We start from the raw sequence: 23,904 nt of genomic DNA, 5'->3' as shown, positions 1-23,904 counted from the left end.
AAATCATATTTGAGATTCTCAGTCATACTTGAGATACTAAATTATAATTGTCATAGCTGAGATACTAAATCATAATTATGAGATACTGTCATACTTTTCATTCATCTTCTACCGCTTATCCGAACTACCTCGGGTCACGGGGAGCCTGTGCCTATCTCAGGCGTCATCGGGCATCAAGGCAGGATACACCCTGGACGCAGTGCCAACCCATCACAGGGCACACACACACACTCTCATTCACTCACGCACTCACACACTAGGGACAATTTTCCAGAGATGCCAATCAACCTACCATGCATGTCTTTGGACCGGGGAGGAAACCGGAGTACCCGGAGGAAACCCCCGAGGCACGGGGAGAACATGCAAACTCCACACACACAAGGCGGAGGCGGGAATCGAACCCCTAACCCTGGAGGTGTGAGGCGAACGTGCTAACCACTAAGCCACCGTGCCCCCACTGTCATACTTGAGATACTAAATTATAATTGTCATCATTGAGATACTAAATCATAATTTTCAGATTCTCAGTTAAACCTGAGATACTAAATTATAATTGTCATAGCTGAGATTCTAAAACATAGTTATGAGATACTGTCATACTTGAGATACTAAATCTTAATTATGAGATACTGTCATACTTGAGATACTTAATTATAATTCATATTTAAGATACTAAAGCATAACTGAGTCACATTTGAGATAGTAAAGCCTCATTAAGATCCCAAGCCATATTTTGAGATACTAAGTCATAATAAGATGAGTCATTATGTTGAGACGCTCACTTATGTCAGAACCGTACTGTCTCAGAGGTTACAACCAGCCTGTGTACACTCATGCCTCCCAACATGCGTCCTAACAATACCAACAGTATCTTGAAATGATTAGTCCTCTTAACTATGACTCGTTTTTTTTTTTTTAAATGATGGTGTGTAGAATTATAGAAAGTATAATAAAGTATAGAATTATTTTGAGTTCCATGATTTTTTTTTTTTTTTAAGTGGAAGAAATCAGTTTCTATACAATTTTTGTGAAAAGCAATCATAGAGGACAAAATGTGAGTAACAGTTCAGTCTTGTGTCAGAAATCATCCATTTGTGCTGTACTAAAAGTGATGCCTTATGAATTAAAAACAAACTAGAACCTACATTCCAGTATTTAGTGGATTAAGACCTTCTATATTGACCCTTCTTCATCTTCTTCTCGTTCTTCTTCTTCCTCTCTCTCTCTCTCCTCAGAGATTTTGATTCTCTGAACGAGGCAGACAGCGCCAAGAACAACCAGCTCGCGTTCGAGGTGGCCGAGAAGACGTTCAGCATCCAGCCGCTCATCACAGGACAGGAAATGGCCGCTGAGCAGGAGCCCGACAAACTCGTCATGGTGCTCTATTTGTCCAAGTTCTACGAAATGTTCTGCAACTCCTCCATATCTTCCTCAGGTAGGAAGGTCTAGAAATGGGTTTAACATCTGTATATTTAGTCGATTCTAATACCGTCAAGACGTTTTCAGTTCACGTAGTTTATTGGGAATTATTATCCAGATGCATTTAATATTAAGCACACAGACTAAATCATCCTGTAGGTTTTCGGTCAGTGACGAATCATGTAGTATGTAGAAACTTATGAGACTTAAAGCTTATGCAACTCTCTCTCACTCACTCACTCATCTTCTACCGCTTATCCGAACTACCTCGGGTCACGGGGAGCCTGTGCCTATCTCAGGCGTCATCGGGCATCAAGGCAGGATACACCCTGGACGGAGTGCCAACCCATCACAGGGCACACACACACACACTCTCATTCACTCACACAATCACACACTACAGACAATTTATCCAGAGATGCCAATCAACCTACCATGCATGTCTTTGGACCGGGGGAGGAAACCGGAGTACCCGGAGGAAACCCCCGAGGCACGGGGAGGACATGCAAACTCCACACACACAAGGTGGAGGCGGGAATCGAACCCCGACCCTGGAGGTGTGAGGCGAACGTGCTAACCACTAAGCCACCGTGCCCCCCTTATGCAACTCTTTCTGTGTTAATCTTACCTTCATAGAATAAAAAGATTAATATCCTCAATTTTCAGGAGCTCCCAAAGAGACCAGCAAGAACAATGAGGACCTTTCATCCAAGCCCAAGAACTCTGTTTACAACTCAACAAATCTCGCACTGCTCCGGAAACGGATTCCAAAGGTTTTTATTCATTTATTTATTTATTTATTCATCAAGTTCACCAATTCACCCTAATCTCGCTCTCTTGTATCTTTCTACACCTTTCTTTATGACTGCTGATGGTAGGTCATTTTCATGGCTTTAAAATTGCTTGAAATTCCCCTGCTTGAAGGTAACCAGAACGATTTTGTGGAATTATATTTAAGTGACCAGGTTTCTACAGACTTTCAGACTTCTGCATAGGGTCATGTGATTTTGGTTATTGTTATTCGAGTCAAATGATTGTGTAGCCAAATAGAATCCAAAAATCTTTGTCGTCAATAATAGAACTGTGAAGATAGATTGAATGAGATGGGAGGCCAAAATTTATAGTCTACAGTTACTTGTTTATTATTTGCCCTGATTGATCAGAATAGGAAGGATGTGGGGCGAGTTATGGCTCGACTCTACAGTCCGGGCTGCCAAGGATTCAGTTTCAATCTCACTTCACACCATTTGTTTGTTTTTGTTTTGTTTTTTTTTTTGTTTTTTTTTGCTTTTTCTTTCTCCTCACGTCCATCTTGTTCTTTATACATTTCTGTTTCCAAAAGGATGACAAAAAGGTCGAAGATGACAAGAAGAGAAGAAAAGGCATCAGCTACCTGGACGAGGTGCGTTTACGTGAAGTCTTGCCTTTAACACACGCGTGCACACACACACACACACACACACACACACATACGCACACTTGTATATATGTGTATATATACAGTGTTTGAAAGTTTGTGACCCCTTTACAAATTCCTATATTTCTCCATAAATATGACCCAAAATGTAAACAAAAAGTAAAATAAGTCCTAAAAGTAAACTAAGTGAACACAAACAAACAAATGAGCCAACAGCGTTATAATTCTTTATTTAATTCTTAAGAAAAATGATCCAACATTACAGATCTGTGACTTGCAAAAGTAAGTGAACCTTTACTTAGTTATTTCTGCACAAGGGCGATTCAGGTAACTTTTGATCAGTCCTGCACAACAGCTTAGACTTTTATTCCATTCCTCAGCACAGAACAGCGTCAACACTGGGATTTTAGTGGGTGGTCCTCACATGAACCGCTTGCTTCAGGTTCTTCCACAAGTCAGGACATTGACTTGGCCATTCTAAGACATTATCTTTGTTCTTTTTTTTTAATCATTCTTTGGCGCACACACTTGGGTGCTTGTTATCGTCGTCTTTGTGTACGACCCATTTGCTCTTGAGGTTCAGTTCACGGACAGATGTTTTCATTTAGAGATTTAGAGATGACAGCCATTTTCATTTAGAGATCACTGGTATAATTTTTAATTCATTGTTCCATCAATGATGACAAGCTGTCATGCAGCAATACAGCCCCAAAGCATGAAACTACCACCGCCATGTTTCACAGACTGTATACAAGTCTTATACTGCAATTCAGTATTTTCCTTTCTCCAAAATAATGCTTCTTATTTTAAAACAAAAAAGTTTTATTTTGGTCTCTTTTCGCCACAAATTTTCTTTTCCAATAGTCCTCTGGCTTGTCCACATGATCTTTAGCAAACTTTACGGGCAGCAATGTTCTTTTTGGAGAGTTGTGGCTTTCTCCTCGTGACGCTGCCTTGCACACCGAGGATGTTCTGCATTCACCTGATGACAGACTCGTAAACATTAACCACAGTAAAGAAACCTCTAGTTGCTTGGAGGTTACTGTGTTCCTTTCTGACCCAACAGACTATTACATGTCTTGCTTTTGGAGTGATCTTTATTGGTTGACCACTTCTGGGAATGTACCAATGGTCTTAAAGTTCCTCCATTTGTACAGAATCTATACACACACACACACACACACACACACACACACACTGCATATACGTATACTGCGCATTGCTCTCCTTTACATGTAAACCGTGTACAACATGATGTTTGCCTGTCTTGTAGCTGTCCAAACAGAGCACTTCGACTGCGGTGGAGGAGGGCGAGCAAAAAGAGAATAAAGTGCGCTCCATGGCAACTCAGCTTCAAGCCAAGTTCGAGGAGAACGCACCTAGCTGTGTCCTACGTCGACAGGTAACTCTTCCTGAGTCGGTTTGTATTTGTCCTTTTATTAATTCTGACTATGTCGAGGAAGCCGTTTGTGAGCATACAGACTTGTGAGCATACAGAATGACCAGCCAGTTCTCTATTGCCCCTTTTCCACCGAGGCAGTTTGAGTGCTGGTTCGGAGCCTAATTTAGAATCAGTTCTTTCTTTTTCGACAGCCAAAGCACCGGCTCTGAACCAGGAAAGGTGGTTCTTAAGTAGCACCAAAACGTTGCTGGTTTAGACTTAAGAACCGCTTGTGTCAGGGGCTGTGGGCGGGGCTGTGGGCGGGGCTACTGTTAGCGCATTTGATAATGTACCTTAAGTATACTAATGTTTAATACACTTTTACTTTACCGTGATATGATACATTATCAGCACACATGATAGTAGGTAGCTACATGCTAAGGCTAACTTTTTTCTGTGTTAATGATAAAATAACGTTATGTACTTTCTCCATTACAACCTCCGTTTATACAGATTACATGGAGCTGCACGTACACGTCGGATTCGCCACGTTTGGGTGTCAATGTAGGTTCACAAAGCCATGAGCATTAACAGTAAATCAACATCCGCCATTGTTGATGTGTTTGTGTTTGCCCCTGCTGCGCTAATGTTGCTGTGTAACGTGACACGTATACAGTGACATCAGACTCGGCTCTGTGACGGCTCTCTAGCTGGTGGAAAGGCAAACCGGTCCTTAGAAGGTTCACCAGTGGAACCAACTTTGAACCAGCACCAGCGCTAGCTCTGAACCAGCACCCGGTTCTTTTTGGTGGAAAAGTGGCATAAGGACTGCTTATGTAACGGCTGCTCTTTATCCGGTCGCTCATTTATTACAAAATAAACCATATAATCCGACTCCGAGGTGAAGCGGAGTATTGTTCTGGAGAGGTTCCTTTGTAGCCCTACATTTACATACAGGTTCTGCGTTATCCTACATACCAAAGACTTCAACGAACTGAAACCAAAGGAACCGAAAGGTCCACGACTTTTAAATGTTCTTATAAACGGATAAAAAGTATAAAGTGTCGATCAGCTCATCCTCAGTCACTCATTCCTTGCTTTACAGAAATCTAAATATCAGGAAGCAAATTCGTTAGATAGCTTTAAATTGGAATTCAAATTTATTTTATTTGTATAGCGCCTTACAGAACAAACACAAAACAAAAAGAATTCATATAAACGTTAATGTAATACAAAAATTCAAGATGAATGTTAGATTTACTTAAATGTGTGAAGGGTGTGAAATGTCAGCTGAGGTGACGATCCTAACTGAATAGCTCTCTATGTGTAGTGAGTGAGGGATTGATTCATTACTGGAATTAACCATAAACCTGGTCCATTTAAGATTTTAGAGGTCTTGGAAATAATTGATTGGATGTAGATTGGTTTGATTTTTTTTTTTTTTTATTTGTTTGTTTTTTCAAGGTTTACCATTATTACGTGATTGAACCAACGTTAAGTTGTTTTGTGAGATTTGTATTTCATTCCAGTCGATCAGTATTTTAAAACCCTACGTCTAAAGGAGCGGACCAGAACTTTTCACTGATTGGCGCTTTCATAATTTGAATAATACCTTTTCACCGATTGGCCCTCGATCAGCCAATCACAATGCAGTCATGACCCCGACTTCATCACAAATACGGTTGAAGCGATGTAACATTTTCTCATTTTATTCACGATACAAATACATTTTTATTTTCTTTCCTTCTTTTTTCTGTCCTTATTTTATTTCTAATTTTCTTTCTATACCTTTTGATTTCCTCTAAATTTCCTTTCATTTGTTTTTCTCCTGTTTTCTGTTTTTCCCCCCATTTTAGGTTTATTGTACTTTGAGTTACTTTTATTTATTTTTTTGTTATGTGGGTAAATTTTTTTTCTTTTTTTTTTTTTTTTTTTTTTTTTTTGCCGAGTGGAAATAAATAAGGTCTATCAGAGTTAGCTGAAGGAGACTCGTAGTCGTTCCGTATTATAAATTTTATATCACCTTCATCTCTTCTCTTTGTTTCTGCTCGGTCTTTGCGCATCAGTCGGAGTCCGATTCGAGTTCAGGAAAGCCTGTTTCTCTGGACATGACTGAAAACCCTCGGTTTGCTAAACCCAAGCAGTCCTCACCCCCTCCTGATTCTCCCAAACCAAAGTGGCAGGTAGGCTCAATCTAGGCTCGTGCACATGAGCATGCCATCACTACCAGGTACATTCATGTACCAGTTCACTAGGCGAGTATCGCACTTCCACTGGATCGAATCGACCGTGTATGAATTTGAATCAGTTCTTTCAGTTCCCCATGTCTGAACGCTGCTCCTTATTCCTGCTTCCAGCCGTCTCCTTATTTGAGACTCCTGGAGTCTCAGATGCAGCATGGAAACAAACAGGGACACCTGGAAACCCAACAGGTTCAAGTCTGGTCACTTCACACCACCATGGAGGATCAGACAGGTTTTCAGTCACCAGAATCTCAGTTAACTTCTCAGACAACTCAAAACGCTAAACCCTCAACTCCTGAACTTCAGTCCAGTCTTCAGGGCCTTTCTGTCTCAGCTGCACAACATTCGACTCTGAAGCATGTCCTCGTCCCCAAAGAGCGACGCGCGATCACCTGCAAGTCCTCAGAAACCCCACTGATCTCCACAGCTGCTCTGCATCGGCTAAAGATGGTGGAGGACAAGACCACTCAGGTGAATACAGCTACCTTTCAGATACCAAAGTTAGACTCTGTTCACTTCCCAATGAATCATGGGTCTTTACAGGAACGTCATTGTGAGCGAAATTCATTCTGTTCAGTTCACCATGTTCAGCTTTTCTTATACAGTAGCTACATTAACATAAACCGCACTAATCTAATCTCACGTTCTCAATTCTTCTACCACACCAGTGTTCCATCTCAGGGGTTTAGACCAGCACCTGATCCTGATACCATGCTGATATCCTGCCAGCTAAACTCTGTTTAATATGAAACCAAACACCTTACAGACGACCTTTTGTCGACGTTCCAACCCGTGTTGTATTTCAAAAACCTCAGTGGCTCAGATAACCGTTAGCCAAGTAACCAGATTGGTATCAGATCAGACACATTTTCCTATATTAGTGTTCACAGACTGCCAGAAGTCATTTACTCTGTGGTCATAATTGTAGCTAATCTAATATGGAAGCTATCGCACTAAACGTGCTGTAGATTAGAGAAGTCGGCTTTCTTTTTCTCTCCCTCTGAAACGTTCTTCCTGTTTGCGTCACCGCAGAAGAAAGTGCAGAGTCAAAGCGCACAAGAGTTCAGCAGAAAGAGTATAAGAGAGCGAGCGGAGCAACTGAGCTTCCTGTTCTCCGGCACACCGGCTCAGGTGACAGAAAGGGGTTTGCTGGACCTCAGTTTGGAATGTTGTGGTACAATCCTGCCTGTCCTGCTGCACCCCTAATCCCGGGTGGAGATTGGTACGGTCCAGTTACCAGGGATGACTAACTAACTGTTTTCTGCTGTTTCTCTGTTGTTGTGTGGGAGTCGTAACTCCAGACTCACCAACTTGTTGCATGTGGATTGTGTATTAATTTTCCGAAATACAAAGGGACTTTAAAGACAGCTGAGCGAGGATTACCTGAGTCATGTGGCTACAATGCAAACGTGTGTGTGTGTGTGTGTGTGTGTGTGTGTTTTCCTGGTAGAGATCACTGTAGTCCAGTTTCAGCATGGCTGCTCCATCACAGCTCACCTCACCTACAGTGTTACGCTGTGTGCCTTTCTCTGTCAGTCTCTCTCTCTCTCTCTCTCTCTCTCTCTCTCTCTCTCTCTCTCTCTCTCTCTCTCCCTTTCTTTTTATCCCTCAGGCAGAAAGGCATGTAACAGTGTCTTCTTTCTATCCTTTTTTTTTTCCCTTTTTCTTGTTTGTATTTTGCTGTCTCTCGCTCTTTTTGATTCCTCCTAATTATCTTCTATTTTCTATTGTTCTTTACCATTTTTGTCCATTTCCTTTTTTTAATTTATTTTGCTATTTTTTTTTATTTATTTTTTGTTTCTAAACCCTACTTTCTTTCTTTCACTCTTTTTCTGTCCTTTCTTCTTTCTGTAGAAGAGTGGACCCTCTCCTGTTCCAGATTCTTCTCCTAAACCTCTCTCGTGTCCATCTCTCCTTCAGCCCTCTGCTCTTTCCTGTCTGCTGTCTCCTCTTCCTGAAGCTCAGCCCAAGCAGGTAACACCATCAGTCTCAGTGTGTGTGTTTGTAAGACACATCTCTCTCTCTCTCTCTCTCTCTCTCTCTCTCTCTCTCTCACTCTCTCTCTCTCTCTCTCTCACTCTCTCTCTCACTCTTTCTCTCTCTCACTCTTTCTCTCTCTCACGCTTTCTCTCTCTCTCACTCTCTCTCTCTCTCTCTCACTCTCTCTCTCACTCTTTCTCTCTCACTCTTTCTCTCTCACGCTTTCTCTCTCACGCTTTCTCTCTCACGCTTTCTCTCTCACGCTTTCTCTCTCACTCTTTCTCTCTCACTCTTTCTCTCTCACGCTTTCTCTCTCTCTCACTCTTTCTCTCTCTCCCTCTCTCTCTCTCCCTCTCTTTCTCTCTCTCTCACTCTCTTTCTCTCTCTCTCACTCTCTTTCTCTCTCTCTCTCTCTCTCTCTCTCTCTCTCTCTCTCTCTCTCTCACTCTTTCTCTCTCTCTTCCTCCCTCTCTCTCTCCCTCTCCCTCTCTCTCTCTCTCCCCATCTCCCTCTTTCTCTCTCTCTTCCTCCCTCTCTCTCTCTCTCTCTCACTCTCTCTCTTTCTCACTCTCTCTCTCTCACTCTCTCTCTCTCTCTCTCTCTCTCTCTCTCTCTCTCTATCTCCCTCTCTCTCTCTCTCTCACTCTCTCCCTCTCTCTCTCCCTCTTTCTCTCTCTCTCTCTCTCTCTCTCTCTCTCTCTCTCTCTCTCTCTCTCTCTCTCACTCTCTCTCTCTCTCTCTCTCTCTCTCTCTCTCTCTCTCTCTCTCTCTCTCTCACAGCTCCTGCAGGATTTATTGTTCTGTACATGAGTTGGATGAAATATCAGGTTCTTCTACAGGACAAAATCTCCTTATTGAATCGGGTGTGTAAGAGATCAGTGTGCTGCTGAAGTCCACAGCCGCTGCGAACCTGTCCGCTCATGTCGGGCTGTTGCCACAGAGCTGATGAGACTCTAGGCTTTCGTTTCTCACGTTTCCTTCTCTAGCGTTCGCTATTAGACCCGGACGAAGAAACCGGGTTAAGTAGACAGGACGATTAACGCGCTGTGGTTCTGTTCGATCGTAGTGTAACGGACATGCTGCGTCAGAGCCGACGACTCCTGATCACCAGGGGCACAAAAATCAATCTGAGATCAAACGTGTCCAATGCCTCGATCCTTCTATACAGGTATTTAGTATTTATTGGAGACTTGGCATGTTTTGTCGGAATTGCATTTTTAAAAACAAATACTCATCCTGCATGGAAAACATGTGAGCAGTTAAAGGTGGAGTTGTTGTTTATTTTTTATTCTATTTATTTATTTATTTTGGGGCGGAGCCAAAACATCTTCAGTGCACCACATCATAGATTCTGAAAGTTTCCGGACCTGTGTTGAGATCTAACGGGTGTTAAGTCTAGACTCTAGACGATCACTAATCACGTCTTACATCGTCATCCAATCATTCAGAGAGCTTAAGTGCCGTGGGGAAAGGGGCGGAGTCACCTTGGAAGAGACCACGCCCATCAGGAGAGAGAAAGATATCTATCCTTCATCATAAGATGAAGAAGAAGCACTGTGTTGATTTTTGCCTCTGCATCATTCTTTACTATTTTGTAGTTTAAATATTGAGTCGTGTGTTCCCCCTTTTAAAGAACTTTGTGTCACATTTTTTTCTCATGTAACACTTTTACAAGTGCGCACAGATCAGGTGAGAATTTGGTTTGATCTCGTTTCATGTTGTGTCTTTTTGCAGGTTAAACAATTTTCAGCATAACTGAGAGACATTTTTATTTTAGCCTTTATTTTTATCTTTTTTGCTATCTTTCTTTTCTTTTATTTTTTTTTCTTTCTTTCTATGTTCTCAGTCTGATGTCTATCATGTTGCCTAGATCCATCCAAGAACATAGTGCTAAAGTCTACAGTCCCTGATGAGGATAAAACCTAAGTTCAGTCACGTGTTTATCTTCCTCGGCCCACGGCTACATCGGTCACGTGTTTATCTTCCTCGGCCCACGGCTACATCGGTCACGTGTTTATCTTCCTCGGCCCACGGCTACATCGGTCACGTGTTTATCTTCCTCGGCCCACGGCTACATCGGTCACGTGTTTATCTTCCTCGGCCCACGGCTACATCGGTCACGTGTTTATCTTCCTCGGCCCACGGCTACATCGGTCACGTGTTTATCTTCCTCGGCCCACATCCTCCTGAGTAACTCTATCTTCTTTGTTCACTGACCTCATCGTACACTCTGTTTCTTGGGAACTCTGCCTGTCATTCAGCTCCAGATGTTGACTCCAGACTCCATTTTCTTTGGGTTCACACCTGATAGTTTGGAAAGAATATTAAGACTAATTACTGTTTTTTTTTTTGTTTTGTTTTTCTTTGCTGCATGAGTTAAGTTGCTTTTTAGTAGAGAATCAGCAGCCGTGTTTGAAGTCACATTTAATGGCTTTTGAATGCTGTGTATGTTTGCGCATGTTGTTTGTTTTTCCCCAGCATACTTCAATCCGTTTGTCTTTGTCTTTATTGATTCTCACGCCTCACTTCCTGTCTATTTACCTGTTTTTCTTCTTCTCTCTCGGATTAGAGGACAGTGGGGAAAGTTTCCTCTGTAATTGGTGTTAAAGCTGCCACTCTGGCTGTCCTTTATGAAACCGATCACAGACCCAACAACCCTTACACTCTCTCACTGGTAAGCAGGGTACACAAGGGTTTTTATACACAAGGGTATATATATATATATATATATATATATATATATATATATATATATATATATATATATATAATATGTATATGTATGTATGTGTGATATGTATGTGTATATATATATATATATATATATATATATATATATATATATATATATATATATATATATATATATATATATATATATATATATATATATATATATGTATATATGTATGTATACAAGGGTGTATATATATATATATATATATATATATATATATATATATATATATATATATATATATATACACAATATAATATATACACACACACATATATATACTGTACATATATATATGTATATATGTGTGTGTGTGTGTGTGTATATGTGTATATATATGTATGTATGTGCTGCAAAGGATCATTTGATTATTTTATTTTTTTTTCTCCTCCATCAATTTCCTGGCATTTCATTTCAGTCGTTTTTATGTTTTGTCTACAGACCGAGGCCAGGAGAAGTCAGGAGTCTGGTTCGGTAAATGTACTGAACGTAACTGACTGAATTTCACAGCGACTCACCAGCTTTGTGTCTTTCCCTGATTAATCAGCATACAGATTAACCCTCATGTGCCATAATCTGTTTTTTTTTTTTTTTTCTTTTTTGGTATTCAGCTGCTTGAACCTTTCCACCTTTAGACTGTCACGAGTGTCCACAAGAAACATCTCATCACTGTCTAATATTTATTCATGTTTTCTAAATCGAATGGGAGATTTCGCAGGTTTTCCTTCCAGGTCACTATAATACAGAATGTGGGAATGTTCTTCAGTGTGAGTATTTATACAAGTCACTTTACCCTGTGTCTCGGGACAGGAAGCCGAATCAGGAAGATTGTTTTGATGAAAATGCGCCACTAGAGAGAAAATATTTCCTACAGAAATCTACGGGTCTTATGTGGGTCTGAAAAGGATTTGAATTTCCAGACATGGAAAAGGTTTTAAACTCAGGAAATGGATGACCTGCTGATGAAGCTCCAGACACTAGGCATTAAACTCTGTTGAAGATGTTTCCTAATTTTCTGCTCATATCATGTTATTTTTTATTTTTTTTATTTATTTTTTTTTTTTTAATAAATAGTGAGAAAACTAAGCGCACGGAAGTTTTTATCAAATCAGTCCAGAAAAGGTCTTTAGGAAGGTTTATTCTAGGAAGATTGGTCCATTTTTCAGGATAATTCTCTGGCATGTCATGAATAAGTCCCTGACACACACCATAAAATAGATTGTATTATAATCACAACAATCTTTTAGACTGAACCGAATAGACCTTTCAGCTTCGTCAGTAACTCCACTCCACACAAACACACGCATCTAACTACCTACCAGGCTTTTTAACCCAGATGTGATCGAGACCGCTTGGTTTGCGAGTGTGAAATATTAGCAGAGGGGAACACGTCTAATCTCCTCCAGAATCTATCTATCTATTTATTTATTTTTCCCCCTCACTTCTTTGTGTGTGTCGGTGTTTCAGGTTAACCTGCGGAAGGAGTTTGCTCCCGGGATGGGCGGCAGCGACACGTGCCACTTCTGTAAGAAGCGTGTGTATGTGATGGAGAGACTGAGCGCAGAGGGCTACTTCTTCCATCGAGAGTGTTTCCGATGTGACGTCTGCAGCGCCACACTGAGGCTGGGAGGACACGTGTTTGACCAAGGTACAACGACACCATCTCTTCAACCTACAGGAGCAGAAGTAGACCATTTCCTGGAGATGGGGTCTCAGCTTCTTCCTTTCCTCTCCTCTCTTTTCTCTTCTCTCTTCTCCAATAAATCCTTCTGGAGGGAAAGTTTAAAATGTAAATTCCCTTCCTTTTGGACGTTGCTCTGTATTCGGTAGGATGTGTGAGTTAAAGAGTTGGACCACTGATTAAAAGGTTGTGAGTACGAATCCTAGGTCCACTGAAGTCTGTATTAAATAAAGTTAAACCACAGCCGCGGATCGGACTCAACTAGCTAACGTATTTATAGTAACTAACTGAGTTTAGAACATGAAGCAATTTCGAATTCTAGAAATACATCACACTATAATTGTTGAATTCTTAAATCTGATTGGTCAGAAAAATCCTCTATTGATCAATGTTCAAAATACTTGCTGAGGTGTAAGAGGAATAAATCACTACAAAACAGCTGTAATAGTAAAATAATTAACATCAGGGACACGATTAACTCCACAATGCTTTAGAATTCAGTAGATTTTCCTGTAACGGCACAAAATACTTACCGGGTCTTTAAATTCAGCTCGTCCTCGTAGGACTTCAGTGTAATCGGCTGTTCAATTCAATTCAATTCAAGTTTATTTGTATAGCGCTTTTTACAATGGACATTGTCTCAAAGCAGCTTTACAGAACGTAAACATAGAGCAGAAGGTAAACATAAGGAGAAGTATAAAGAATTAATCTAATAAAAATTCAAGCTATATATAGTTCAGTGTGTATGTATGTATATGTATTTATCCCCAATGAGCAAGTCTGAGGTGACTCAGGCAGCAGTGGCAAGCATTTTGGACTAAACTGTAGCCTATTTATTAAAGATGCAGGACAACCAGCTAGTAATGCATTACAATAGTCCAGTCTAGAGGTCATGAATGCATCAACTAGCTTCTCAGCATCAGATACAGACAGGATGTTTCTCAGCTTGGCAATATTTCTAAGGTGGAAGAAGGCTGTTTTTGTGGTATGTGCGATGTGATTTTCAACAGACATGTTGCTGTCTAATAAACACCCAGGTCTTTCACTGTCGAGCTAGTAGTATCAGTACATCCCTCTAAATGGAAGTTAAATTGTTTCTGTGTACTGGTTTTTGGACTTATAAGTAGTATTTCTGTCTTATCAGTGTTTAACAACAGAAAATTGCAGCTCATCCAGTCTTTTATCTCTCTAAGGCTGTTGGTCAGTAACATCGTGTCTTTCATTTTTAGTGCTGATCAAACCGTTTGCATTTCGCAGGTACTTTTTACTGCAAGCTGCACTTTTCCCAGCGCAAAACCAGCCACAGGCTTCGAAAGCCACAGGTAATATTCATCACCTCAGAACTTCCTGTAGTGGTTATTTTACACACACTCGTGTATGTGTGTGTCTGTGCAAATACACACACAGACATACACATGCACATGTGTGTGTGTGTGTGTGTGTGTGTGTGTGTGTAAATGTAATGTGTATATGTAATGTGTGTGTATATTGTGTGTGCATGTATGTAATGTGGTGTGTGTATGTGTGTGTAAATGTAATGTGTATATGTAGTGTGTGTATATGTAATGAGTGAGTGTGTGTGTGTATATGTAATGTGTGTGTGTGTGTGTATGTAATGTGTGTCTGTGTGTATATGTAATGTATATATGTAATATGTGTGTATGTAATGTGTATATGTAATTGTGTGTGTGTGTGTATATGTAATGTATATATGTAATATATGTGTATATTGTGTGTGTGTGTGTGTGTGTGTGTGTGTATGTAATGTGTGTCTGTGTGTATATGTAATGTATATATGTAATATGTGTGTATGTAATGTGTATATGTAATTGTGTGTGTGTGTCTGTGTGTATATGTAATGTATGTATGTAATATGTGTGTATATTGTGTGTGTGTGTGTGTGTGTGTGTGCGTGCTCGTGTTCCAGGTCCACAGAAGCGACGTGTCTGTACTTGACGATACTGACGGATTCTCCACCAGCGGGAGCCTCCACATAAAGCCTTCAGGTACCCTGAGTTCCCTGTTTAGGAAACGGCTGCACGTGAGCCGGCTGACCGGCTGGATGCATGGCGTGGCCTGGGCTTTATGGTTACACCTCAGTGAGCGGCGAGACGACTATGCCTTCTTTTCTGAACTTCTGGGCCTCGGCATCCCTCTGCTGTTTATTCTGTATGAGACAACAGCACAGATTTGTCTTGAGGGGAAGATCCCAAACTCAATTATAGCGTTAGAGTGAGGCGTCTGTCTGACCGACTGCCTCCCCCACACACTCCGCTCTCTTCTTTTAACCCTCCGCTGTTTCACAGAGGTGTTCAAGGAATCTGCCACCACTGATGCTGAAGTTTCTTTAATCAGTGTTTGATTTCCAAATTGTGCCAAAATCTGCACACGTTCCTCCAGTCCATGACTCTTTAATCAGAGGTCATGAATCTGTCTGGTGTTTGATTGCAGTATTAGTAATTTTGCACATTTGCACCGAACACTGACGCTTTTCCTGTTTAAACTCCTGATTAAATGCTCGTTCATGTTAACGATCCCATTCCGCAAATCAGGAGAAACGTCGAAACGTGAGGTAAAGAAGGACGACAGGACTGAAATTTACTCTTATACAGGCTTTAAGAGCTTATCAGTATTTTTATAGTAAAGGATTACTCCAGTTTTTTTTTTTTTTGTTTGTTTGTTTTTTAAAGCTTCGTACTAAGCAATAAATTTCTATTGCACGCTAAATTCATGAGGATTAAGACAGAATTTTAAAAAAATGCCATTTCATAAATCATATCCGCTTCAATCGTTATATCCCACGATACACGTCGGATGATGGGAGTCTTAGGGTCGTGATGTGTTACAGGGCATGTGTCATGTAGTCCCATCATTTCTCTCACAGCTTGTAGACGATTATGCAACTTTACATCTTACCCGGGAAAGCGCCGGGTCAGGATCGGTTCATTCCCTCCAACCGATCGGCCTCTAATCTCTAATAAAAGCCTAAAATCAGCTGATTAAACAAGTGGAATCAGGCGTAAATGCTGATCGACGATTAGAATGAAAAGCTAAATCCATACCGGTGCTCTGAGGATCAGATCCGACACCTTTCTGCTTTATACTGCGTTTGAACTCCATTATGACGTTAAACATTTTGGAAAGTGGGTCATTTTTATTTGGAACAAAATCTTTGTTGCTAAAACCTAAACAATACTGAACAATACTTGGATTTTTCACCTCTTGCTATGGCAAAGTACGTGTAGATAAGTGGGAGTGGAGAGAACATTTAAGTCTCCAGTTAATTAATTATTTAATTAACTGATTGATTTGATTGATTAAGCATTTATACCAGATTTGCCTCTGTGTTCTTATTGTTTCTCAGGAAAAATGAATAATAATCATTTGCTGTCCTGTCCAGACATCCACTAGAGTTTTGGTGTGTTAGAATTGTTTTCTAGGCGTCGCCGATTAAGCGCTCGGACATAAAGGTTTATATAATTATACGATCGATTCATGATCCGCTGTAAAACTTGTATTATCAAGAACTTTGAGGATTCAGGAGGATGTTTCTGTTTGGTGAAAGTCACACAGCGGATATGAGACGAGGTTGAGCCCAGACGCCGGAGTATTCGTTTATTCTAGTCAGCACTAAAATGTTTTAATCAGTCTTTAACGAGCGTACGAAAAGCACTTTTCTCTACTTTTCTCTGAGGTGTCACAGCTAACCTCTCACCGTTTTTGTGTACGATTTGTAAGCGGAAACGCCAATCAATGGAATTTACTTCATTTTTTTTTATTTTTTTTTATTTTTATTTCTAAAGTCATACAATAACAGTATTATGTTTTCTGTACATTTTTTTTTAGTTAGTCTAAATTGCCTACTGCTCTATTGACATTTCAAAAAACCCTCCTAAATTTCTTTCCTCTGTTTCTCTTCATCCTTCATCCACACCCTACCGTTAGACCGTTTCATGTTTTCAATGCTCCGACCCCCTGATTGGCAGAGCGGTGGTGCCTGAAGGTGATCGGCCTGCATTAGCCAGGTGATGAGGGTGTGGTCTCACTTTGCCACGCCCACCTTTAATTTCTTGCGCCATGGGTCTTCTGTATGAACGTGTCGTTCGTAATAGCCCCCGTAACTAACTCGCTAACACGCATCCCAAGCACGAATGCCCTGCTTGTGAAAGCACACGTGTGTGTGTGTGTGGTTTTGCACTTTATTATTTGTATGCATTTAATAATGCATTTAAAAAAAAAAAATCGGTAAATTTTATTTCTTGCTCTTTCTCTCTCTTTCTGTGTGTCTTTGCCTTGCTGTCTTTTGCAGAGGCTGCATTACTGTCCAAATCGTACTCCAGACCTCTGTCTTGTTCTGAGGTCACCACTTAGTGAAGGATCCTTCTGTAGTTTAAACAATTTTTTCGTCAATTTTTTTTTTTTTTTGTAAATTTGTAGTTCTCTTTATACATTTTCCTACAAGTCTGTACATTTCCTAGCACATGATGATAAATGTTCTTTTTTTTTTTTTTTTTTTTTCTTAATTTATATACTTTCAATCCTGTACGTATTAAATAAATCTATTTTCAACTCTATTTCTGTTTCTGTTTTTTTGTTTACCATTTTGATCCATGTGCAACGTTTGGGGGGAAGTAAAAAGAAAAACGTCTCTGCACTTTTTGTACCCTCACGACACGCTGACCAGTGTAACTTTTCCGTTTCTTTCTAATAAATTGACGGCACTTTCTTCACCATATACCTGAAAAGTGCGTCTTGTTAACGCAGGCTTGTTGCCTGACTAAAACCCCACCCACCCAATTCCCAAACCCTCCGGGTGCCGCCTAAAGTTCCGCCCAGAAAGCGTGCATACATTCGACCCATTGCGTGTACAACTCACTATCACTGGTGTTCAGAAGGGTGTTGGGTCTTTTCTTTTGGGTCTTTTCTGTCCTTTCCTTGCCCTAAAATTCTATTAAAGAGATGAGCGACTATTTATTTATATTTTTATGTGAAATGTTCAGATGGTCACGACTGCACTCGATCGATTTATCCGGTGAAACGGATATGGATCATGAATCCTCTCGTTACAATCCAGTTGTGTTTGTATAGCACTTTTAACTTTGAGCGAGCCAGAGGCGATGGCAGTGAGGAAAAAAGAGACTGAGATGATACGAGGAAGAAATAACGTATCTCGTACGTATCTGAGACGATACGAGGAAGAAATCTTGAGACTCAAAAAGAAACTCGTTTTTTTCTGTGACCGGTCTAGAGATTATTAAAAAAAAAACACACAACGCCATCAAGAAAAACTGGTTAAAACTGACATTAATCAGAGAAATATCCAAGAGGCCAAGGCTAAAAATAAAGGATGTGAAAAGATCTGAACACAAAGAAGCTGTAGACAGCAAATATCCTGGATGTTCCACAAAGCTGGGCTGAAATCCTGTCTGAAGCTCTAGAGTGAAACGTGGTGGTGGTACAGTAGTATCCTGAGAACACCATCACTACAGTGAAACATGGTGGAGGTACAGTAGCATCCTGAAAACACCATCACTACAGTGAAACGTGGTGGTGGTACAGTAGCATCCTGAGAACACCATCACTACAGGGAAACATGGTGGTACAGTAGCATCCTGAGAACACCATCACTACAGTGAAACGTGGTGGTGGTACAGTAGCATCCTGAGAACACCATCACTACAGTGAAACGTGGTGGTGGTACAGTAGCATCCTGAGAACACCATCACTACAGTGAAACATGGTGGAGGTACAGTAGCATCCTGAGAACACCATCACTACAGTGAAACATGGTGGAGGTACAGTAGCATCCTGAGAACACCATCACTACAGGGAAACGTGGTGGAGGTACAGTAGCATCCTGAGAACACCATCACTACAGTGAAACATGGTGGAGGTACAGTAGCATCCTGAGAACACCATCACTACAGGGAAACGTGGTGGTACAGTAGCATCCTGAGAACACCATCACTACAGTGAAACGTGGTGGTACAGTAGCATCCTGAGAACACCATCACTACAGTGAAACATGGTGGTGGTACAGTAGCATCCTGAGAACACCATCACTACAGGGAAACATGGTGGTACAGTAGCATCCTGAGAACACCATCACTACAGTGAAACGTGGTGGTGGTACAGTAGCATCCTGAGAACACCATCACTACAGTGAAACGTGGTGGTGGTACAGTAGCATCCTGAGAACACCATCACTACAGGGAAACGTGGTACAGTAGCATCCTGAGAACACCATCACTACAGGGAAACGTGGTGGAGGTACAGTAGCATCCTGAGAACACCATCACTACAGGGAAACATGGTGGAGGTACAGTAGCATCCTGAGAACACCATCACTACAGTGAAACGTGGTGGAGGTACAGTAGCATCCTGAGAACACCATCACTACAGGGAAACATGGTGGAGGTTCTACTGAACACTTTTAAAATATTGGTTGTCTAATTTACAGCACACTTTTAAAGGTTTTTATTTCATACTAATGATCTAAGCATTAATTCTTGGTCACATGATGTCAAGATCAATACACCTGGACCTGTAAGAACCCAGAAACCCAGAGATTGTTAGAAATGGTGCCTCATCAAACAGCATCATGAAGTCCAGAGAACGATCAAAACAAGACCAGGACACAAAGTTCAGAACAAGGATCAAAGGCTGTTTTGGAAAATAAGAGAAAATCCAAACATTAAAACCATTATTAATAAATGGAGGAAAAAACACAAGGCCATCAATCAAAACTGGCATTAATCAGAGAAATAACCAAGAGGTCAAGACTAAAACTAAAGTATGTGAAAAGGTCTGAAGCTGGGATGAAATCCTGAAAACCAAACTCTGGTCATCATCCTGAGAACACCGTCACTACAGGGAAACATGGTGGTGTTAGTACTCTGAGAACACCATCACTACAGGGAAACATGGTGGTGTTAGTACTCTGAGAACACCATCACTACAGGGAAACATGGTGGTGTTAGTACTCTGAGAACACCATCACTACAGGGAAACATGGTGGTGTTAGTACTCTGAGAACACCATCACTACAGGGAAACATGGTGCTGTTAGTACTCTGAGAACACCATCACTACAGGGAAACATGGTGGTGTTAGTACTCTGAGAACACCATCACTACAGGGAAACATGGTGGTGTTAGTACTCTGAGAACACCATCACTACAGGGAAACATGGTGGTGTTAGTACTCTGAGAACACCATCCCTACAGTGAAACATGGTGGTGGTGGTGGTAGCATCTTGAACACCATCACTACAGTGAAACATGGTGGTGGTAGTACTCTGAGAACACCATCACTACAGGGAAACATGGTGGTGTTAGTACTCTGAGAACACCATCACTACAGGGAAACGTGGTGGTGGTGGTAGCATCTTGAACACCGTCACTACAGGGAAACATGGTGGTGGTAGTACTCTGAGAACACTGTAACTGCAGTGAAACGTGGTGGTGGTAGCATCCTGAGAACACCGTCACTGCAGTGAAACATGATGGTGGTAGTACTCTGAGAACACCATCACTACAGTGAAACGTGGTGGTGTTAGTACTCTGAGAACACCGTCACTACAGGGAAACATGGTGGTGTTAGTACTCTGAGAACACCGTCACTACAGGGAAACATGGTGGTTGTAGCATTATGTTCAGAACTCCACTCGGTCTCTTGATTGCTTTTCTGACTAAATATCCCTACATCTATATGAGAGAGTGAGGGATTGATTTTTTTTTTTCTTCTTCTCTTCATTTTGTACATACATTTGTGTGTGTAAAGACAAGTGAACCAACAGTTTATCAGTAGCTTTTAGTGAATTCCTTATACTTGTGCACATGTATCTTTCTCTGTGTAAACACAATAGGAGTAAGTTCATTGCCCAAGACGCAAGAAGACCTCATCATTAAGGTTCCGCAGGACATCGAGAAAACGGCCGAGAGTTCAGCCGAGCCACAGCTCTCAGATCCACCCAAGTTCACCAGCAACAGGTTCATCACTTCTCTTCCTTTCACATCCGAAATCTCCTTTTTCTTTTCTTATGTAGTACATTATATTTTAAACAAGCGTTTATTTAAGATTCAGGTGTAGGCCCTGGTGTTGGTTCTAATTTAAATCAGTGTTTATTTCATTAAGGTACGTCCACACATTTAGGGTTTCATCCTTTTATTTTTCTTTCCAATCTAAATTTCAGTGTGTAAGTTTGTCAGATTACCTGTCTGTCTGTCTGTCTGTCTGTCTGTCTACATATTCTCTGTGTATATCAGTCTCTCTATTTATAAGCTGTTTTTCAGTCTGTACTTCGGTCTGCTTGTCTTTGATCTGTCTCTCTGTCTTATCGTTCTGTTTCTGTCTATCTGCTTCGTCTGTCTCCCGATTAGTCAGTGTTTGTCTGTCTGTCTCTCCATACATTTATTGACCTGTCTTTCTCTCTGTCTCTTGTTGGTTTGTCTCTGTCCATCTAACTCAGTTTATTGGCAGTCGAACAGTCTCTCTCTCTCCCCCCCTTCCTGTTGCACTATAATTGTCTGTCTTTCTCTCCCAGTCCGTCTGTCTTCTTATCTTTCTATGTACCTATCCATCTTTATTTCTGTCTGTTCTTCTACATACCTGTTAGTTGATACCCTTATAACCTTTGACACACATGCACATAGGCAAGTATCAGTTCATTGTGGTGTGTGTGGGTGTGTGTGTGGACTTTTGTCAACATTATTAACATTTACACTATGTTCAGCATGTTTGGAGAACCTTCGGTTCAGGATCTTGCCACAGAGTCCGAGCCGCTCGGTCCGAGCTCTTCACAGAGAGGTGAGTCTCAACATCCTGCTGTAAACTCTCATTTCATCCAGGCTTACATACGCGTCCTATTTCTCTCCTCTCCTCTCCTCACCTGTCCAGTCTTCCCTCTGCCTCTGTTGTTCTTATCAGTAGATCTGGGAGTGCTAGTTTTCAGTACGGCTCTGTTTGTTTTGGCTGGGCTGAACGTTTTGCTCAGGGTCAGATACAAATTCAGCGGAACAGCAGCTGTTGAGCTCATCTACGTCTCATTACCTTATCAGACCTCCGCCTGATGGATCGCTATATAAATAACGTTAAATGTTATATTGTGTTTTATTCCTCTTATATCACAGAAATGTGTTTACAATTACAATATAGCATCTCTATTTTGTCGATTCCATAACCGGTCTAATCTGGGAAGCGATATAAAAAGATCTTAAAAGAATTCGTAATCAGACGTTCCACTGTCCGAAAATCATTTACGAGTAGAGACGATTTAAAAAAAACTGGAAACATGGTCAGGTCAGGACATCCAAGCAAATTCACCCAAAGAGCAGACCGCAAGATGATTAAAGAAGTCTCCAAAAAAACCCTAAAATATCATCACTGGACCTACAGCAAGCTCCTGTTTAAGTTGATGTGAAAGTGCATGAATCTACAATCAGTAAGAGACTGAACAACTTTAATTATCATGGGAGATGAGCAAGGAGGAAACCTTTACTGTCTGAAAAAAAACACGAGGGCAAGAATGAAGTTTGTGAAAGAACACAGAGACAAAGGCCAAAACTTCTGGTATAATGTGAGTCTTATTACTTATGAGTGTAAAACTGAATTATCTGGACACAATAACAGAGGACATGTTTGGTGTAAACCAAATACAGCATTTCAGCAAAAGAACCTGATACAAACTGTGAAACCTGGAGGTGGAAGTGTTATGGTTTGGAGATGTTTTGCAGCAGCAGGACCTGGTCAGCTCATCATCATATAATCCACTATGAATCCTATTGTATCGGAAGGTGTTTGAGGAACATGTGAGACTTTCTGTCAAAAAACTGTATAACATATATATGTGTACAGTGTTTGTGTGTGTGTGTGTATGTATGTGTGTGTGTGTGTGTGTGTGTGTGTGTGTGTGTGTGTGTGTGTGTATGTATGTGTGTGTATATGTATATATATAATGTATACATATGTATGTATGTGTGTGTGTGTGTGTGTGTGTATGTATGTGTATATATATATATATATATACACATACATATATATATACATATACATATATGTATATACATACATATATATGTATATATATGTATGTATATATATGTATATATGTGTGTGTATGTATATATATAATGTATACATATGTGTGTGTGTGTGTGTGTATATACACGTGTGTGTATATATAATTCTAGAATTATCACCTTCTGACCAATCAGAGTGCAGAATTCTACAGAGCAACATGGAAATGATCTTAACTTCCTGTATTGTCTAGTGATTTAAAAATGCTTGAATGTAATTAAATACGATCGTTTCAGTTGTAGCTGTTTATAGAGAAGCTTGTTAACGATGGACGATGTTGTGTGTTTAGTGGAGCGCTCGTACGCCAGAGGAGACATCATCAGAAACAATCACTGGAAAAGGAAGATCAGAGCAAGTAAGAGTCTGTATACACACACACACACACACACACACACACACACTTTGTCTTCTTTCACTAAATCTTTATAACGTCTTGTCATGCTGAAGGTCCATTCCGCTCCCTTTTTCCTGTTCATACCTGCACTAAACCAGCTGTTAAAGCCTTAATTGGCTTCAGACTCAGCTTTACATGAATCGTCCCACATTAGCGTGTTTTTTAGGTCTTATCGTTGATATAAAATAACACAATTATTTATTCGCATAGATTTTCGTAGATGTCGCCTTCTTACAAAGATGTTTACAGAGGGGGAAAAAATGTCCCGTGGAGTTAAGTGATAAGTAGAGTCACGGTGGCTTAGTGGTTAGCACGTTCACCTCACACCTCCAGGGTCGGGGTTCGAGTCCCGCCTCCACCTTGTGTGTGTGGAGTTTGCATGTTCTCCCCGTGCCTCGGGGGTTTCCTCCGGGTACTCCGGTTTCCTCCCCCAGTCCAAAGACATGCATGGTAGGTTGATTGGCATCTCTGGAAAATTGTCCGTAGTGTGTGATTGCGTGAGTGAATGAGAGTGTGTGTGCCCTGTGATGGGTTGGCACTCCGTCCAGGGTGTATCCTGCCTTGATGCCCGATGAC

The 23,904-nt window shown here is 40.8% G+C and overlaps 1 protein-coding gene across 5 annotated transcripts in view; it reads left to right on the top strand.

The window, feature by feature from the left end:
• The window catches only part of mical2b (microtubule associated monooxygenase, calponin and LIM domain containing 2b), a 56,295-nt gene that overhangs the window by 21,905 nt on the left and 10,486 nt on the right, over nt 1–23,904 (top strand). For 2 of the 5 annotated variants that reach the window (XM_060884771.1, XM_060884770.1), the window contains exons 13-29: nt 1,236–1,435; nt 2,086–2,192; nt 2,762–2,821; nt 4,110–4,238; nt 6,284–6,400; nt 6,575–6,931; nt 7,493–7,591; nt 8,315–8,434; nt 9,507–9,608; nt 11,010–11,114; nt 11,619–11,651; nt 12,645–12,825; nt 14,116–14,180; nt 14,786–14,864; nt 20,725–20,848; nt 21,592–21,665; nt 23,224–23,289. In XM_060884771.1, the coding sequence (XP_060740754.1) occupies nt 1,236–1,435; nt 2,086–2,192; nt 2,762–2,821; nt 4,110–4,238; nt 6,284–6,400; nt 6,575–6,931; nt 7,493–7,591; nt 8,315–8,434; nt 9,507–9,608; nt 11,010–11,114; nt 11,619–11,651; nt 12,645–12,825; nt 14,116–14,180; nt 14,786–14,864; nt 20,725–20,848; nt 21,592–21,665; nt 23,224–23,289 (2,018 nt within the window). Of the gene's footprint in view, nt 1–1,235; nt 1,436–2,085; nt 2,193–2,761; nt 2,822–4,109; nt 4,239–6,283; nt 6,401–6,574; nt 6,932–7,492; nt 7,592–8,314; nt 8,435–9,506; nt 9,609–11,009; nt 11,115–11,618; nt 11,652–12,644; nt 12,826–14,115; nt 14,181–14,785; nt 16,884–17,167; nt 18,497–20,724; nt 20,849–21,591; nt 21,666–23,223; nt 23,290–23,904 lie in introns of those variants that run through there. The other 3 variants (XM_060884772.1, XR_009649357.1, XM_060884773.1) reach the window with 3 other exon arrangements.

This window comes from Tachysurus vachellii, chromosome 13, assembly GCF_030014155.1.
Source record: "Tachysurus vachellii isolate PV-2020 chromosome 13, HZAU_Pvac_v1, whole genome shotgun sequence".
Lineage (NCBI taxonomy): Eukaryota > Metazoa > Chordata > Actinopteri > Siluriformes > Bagridae > Tachysurus > Tachysurus vachellii.
The sequence above is the reverse complement of the archived record's forward strand: the minus strand, read 5'-3'. Positions and strand labels throughout refer to the sequence as shown.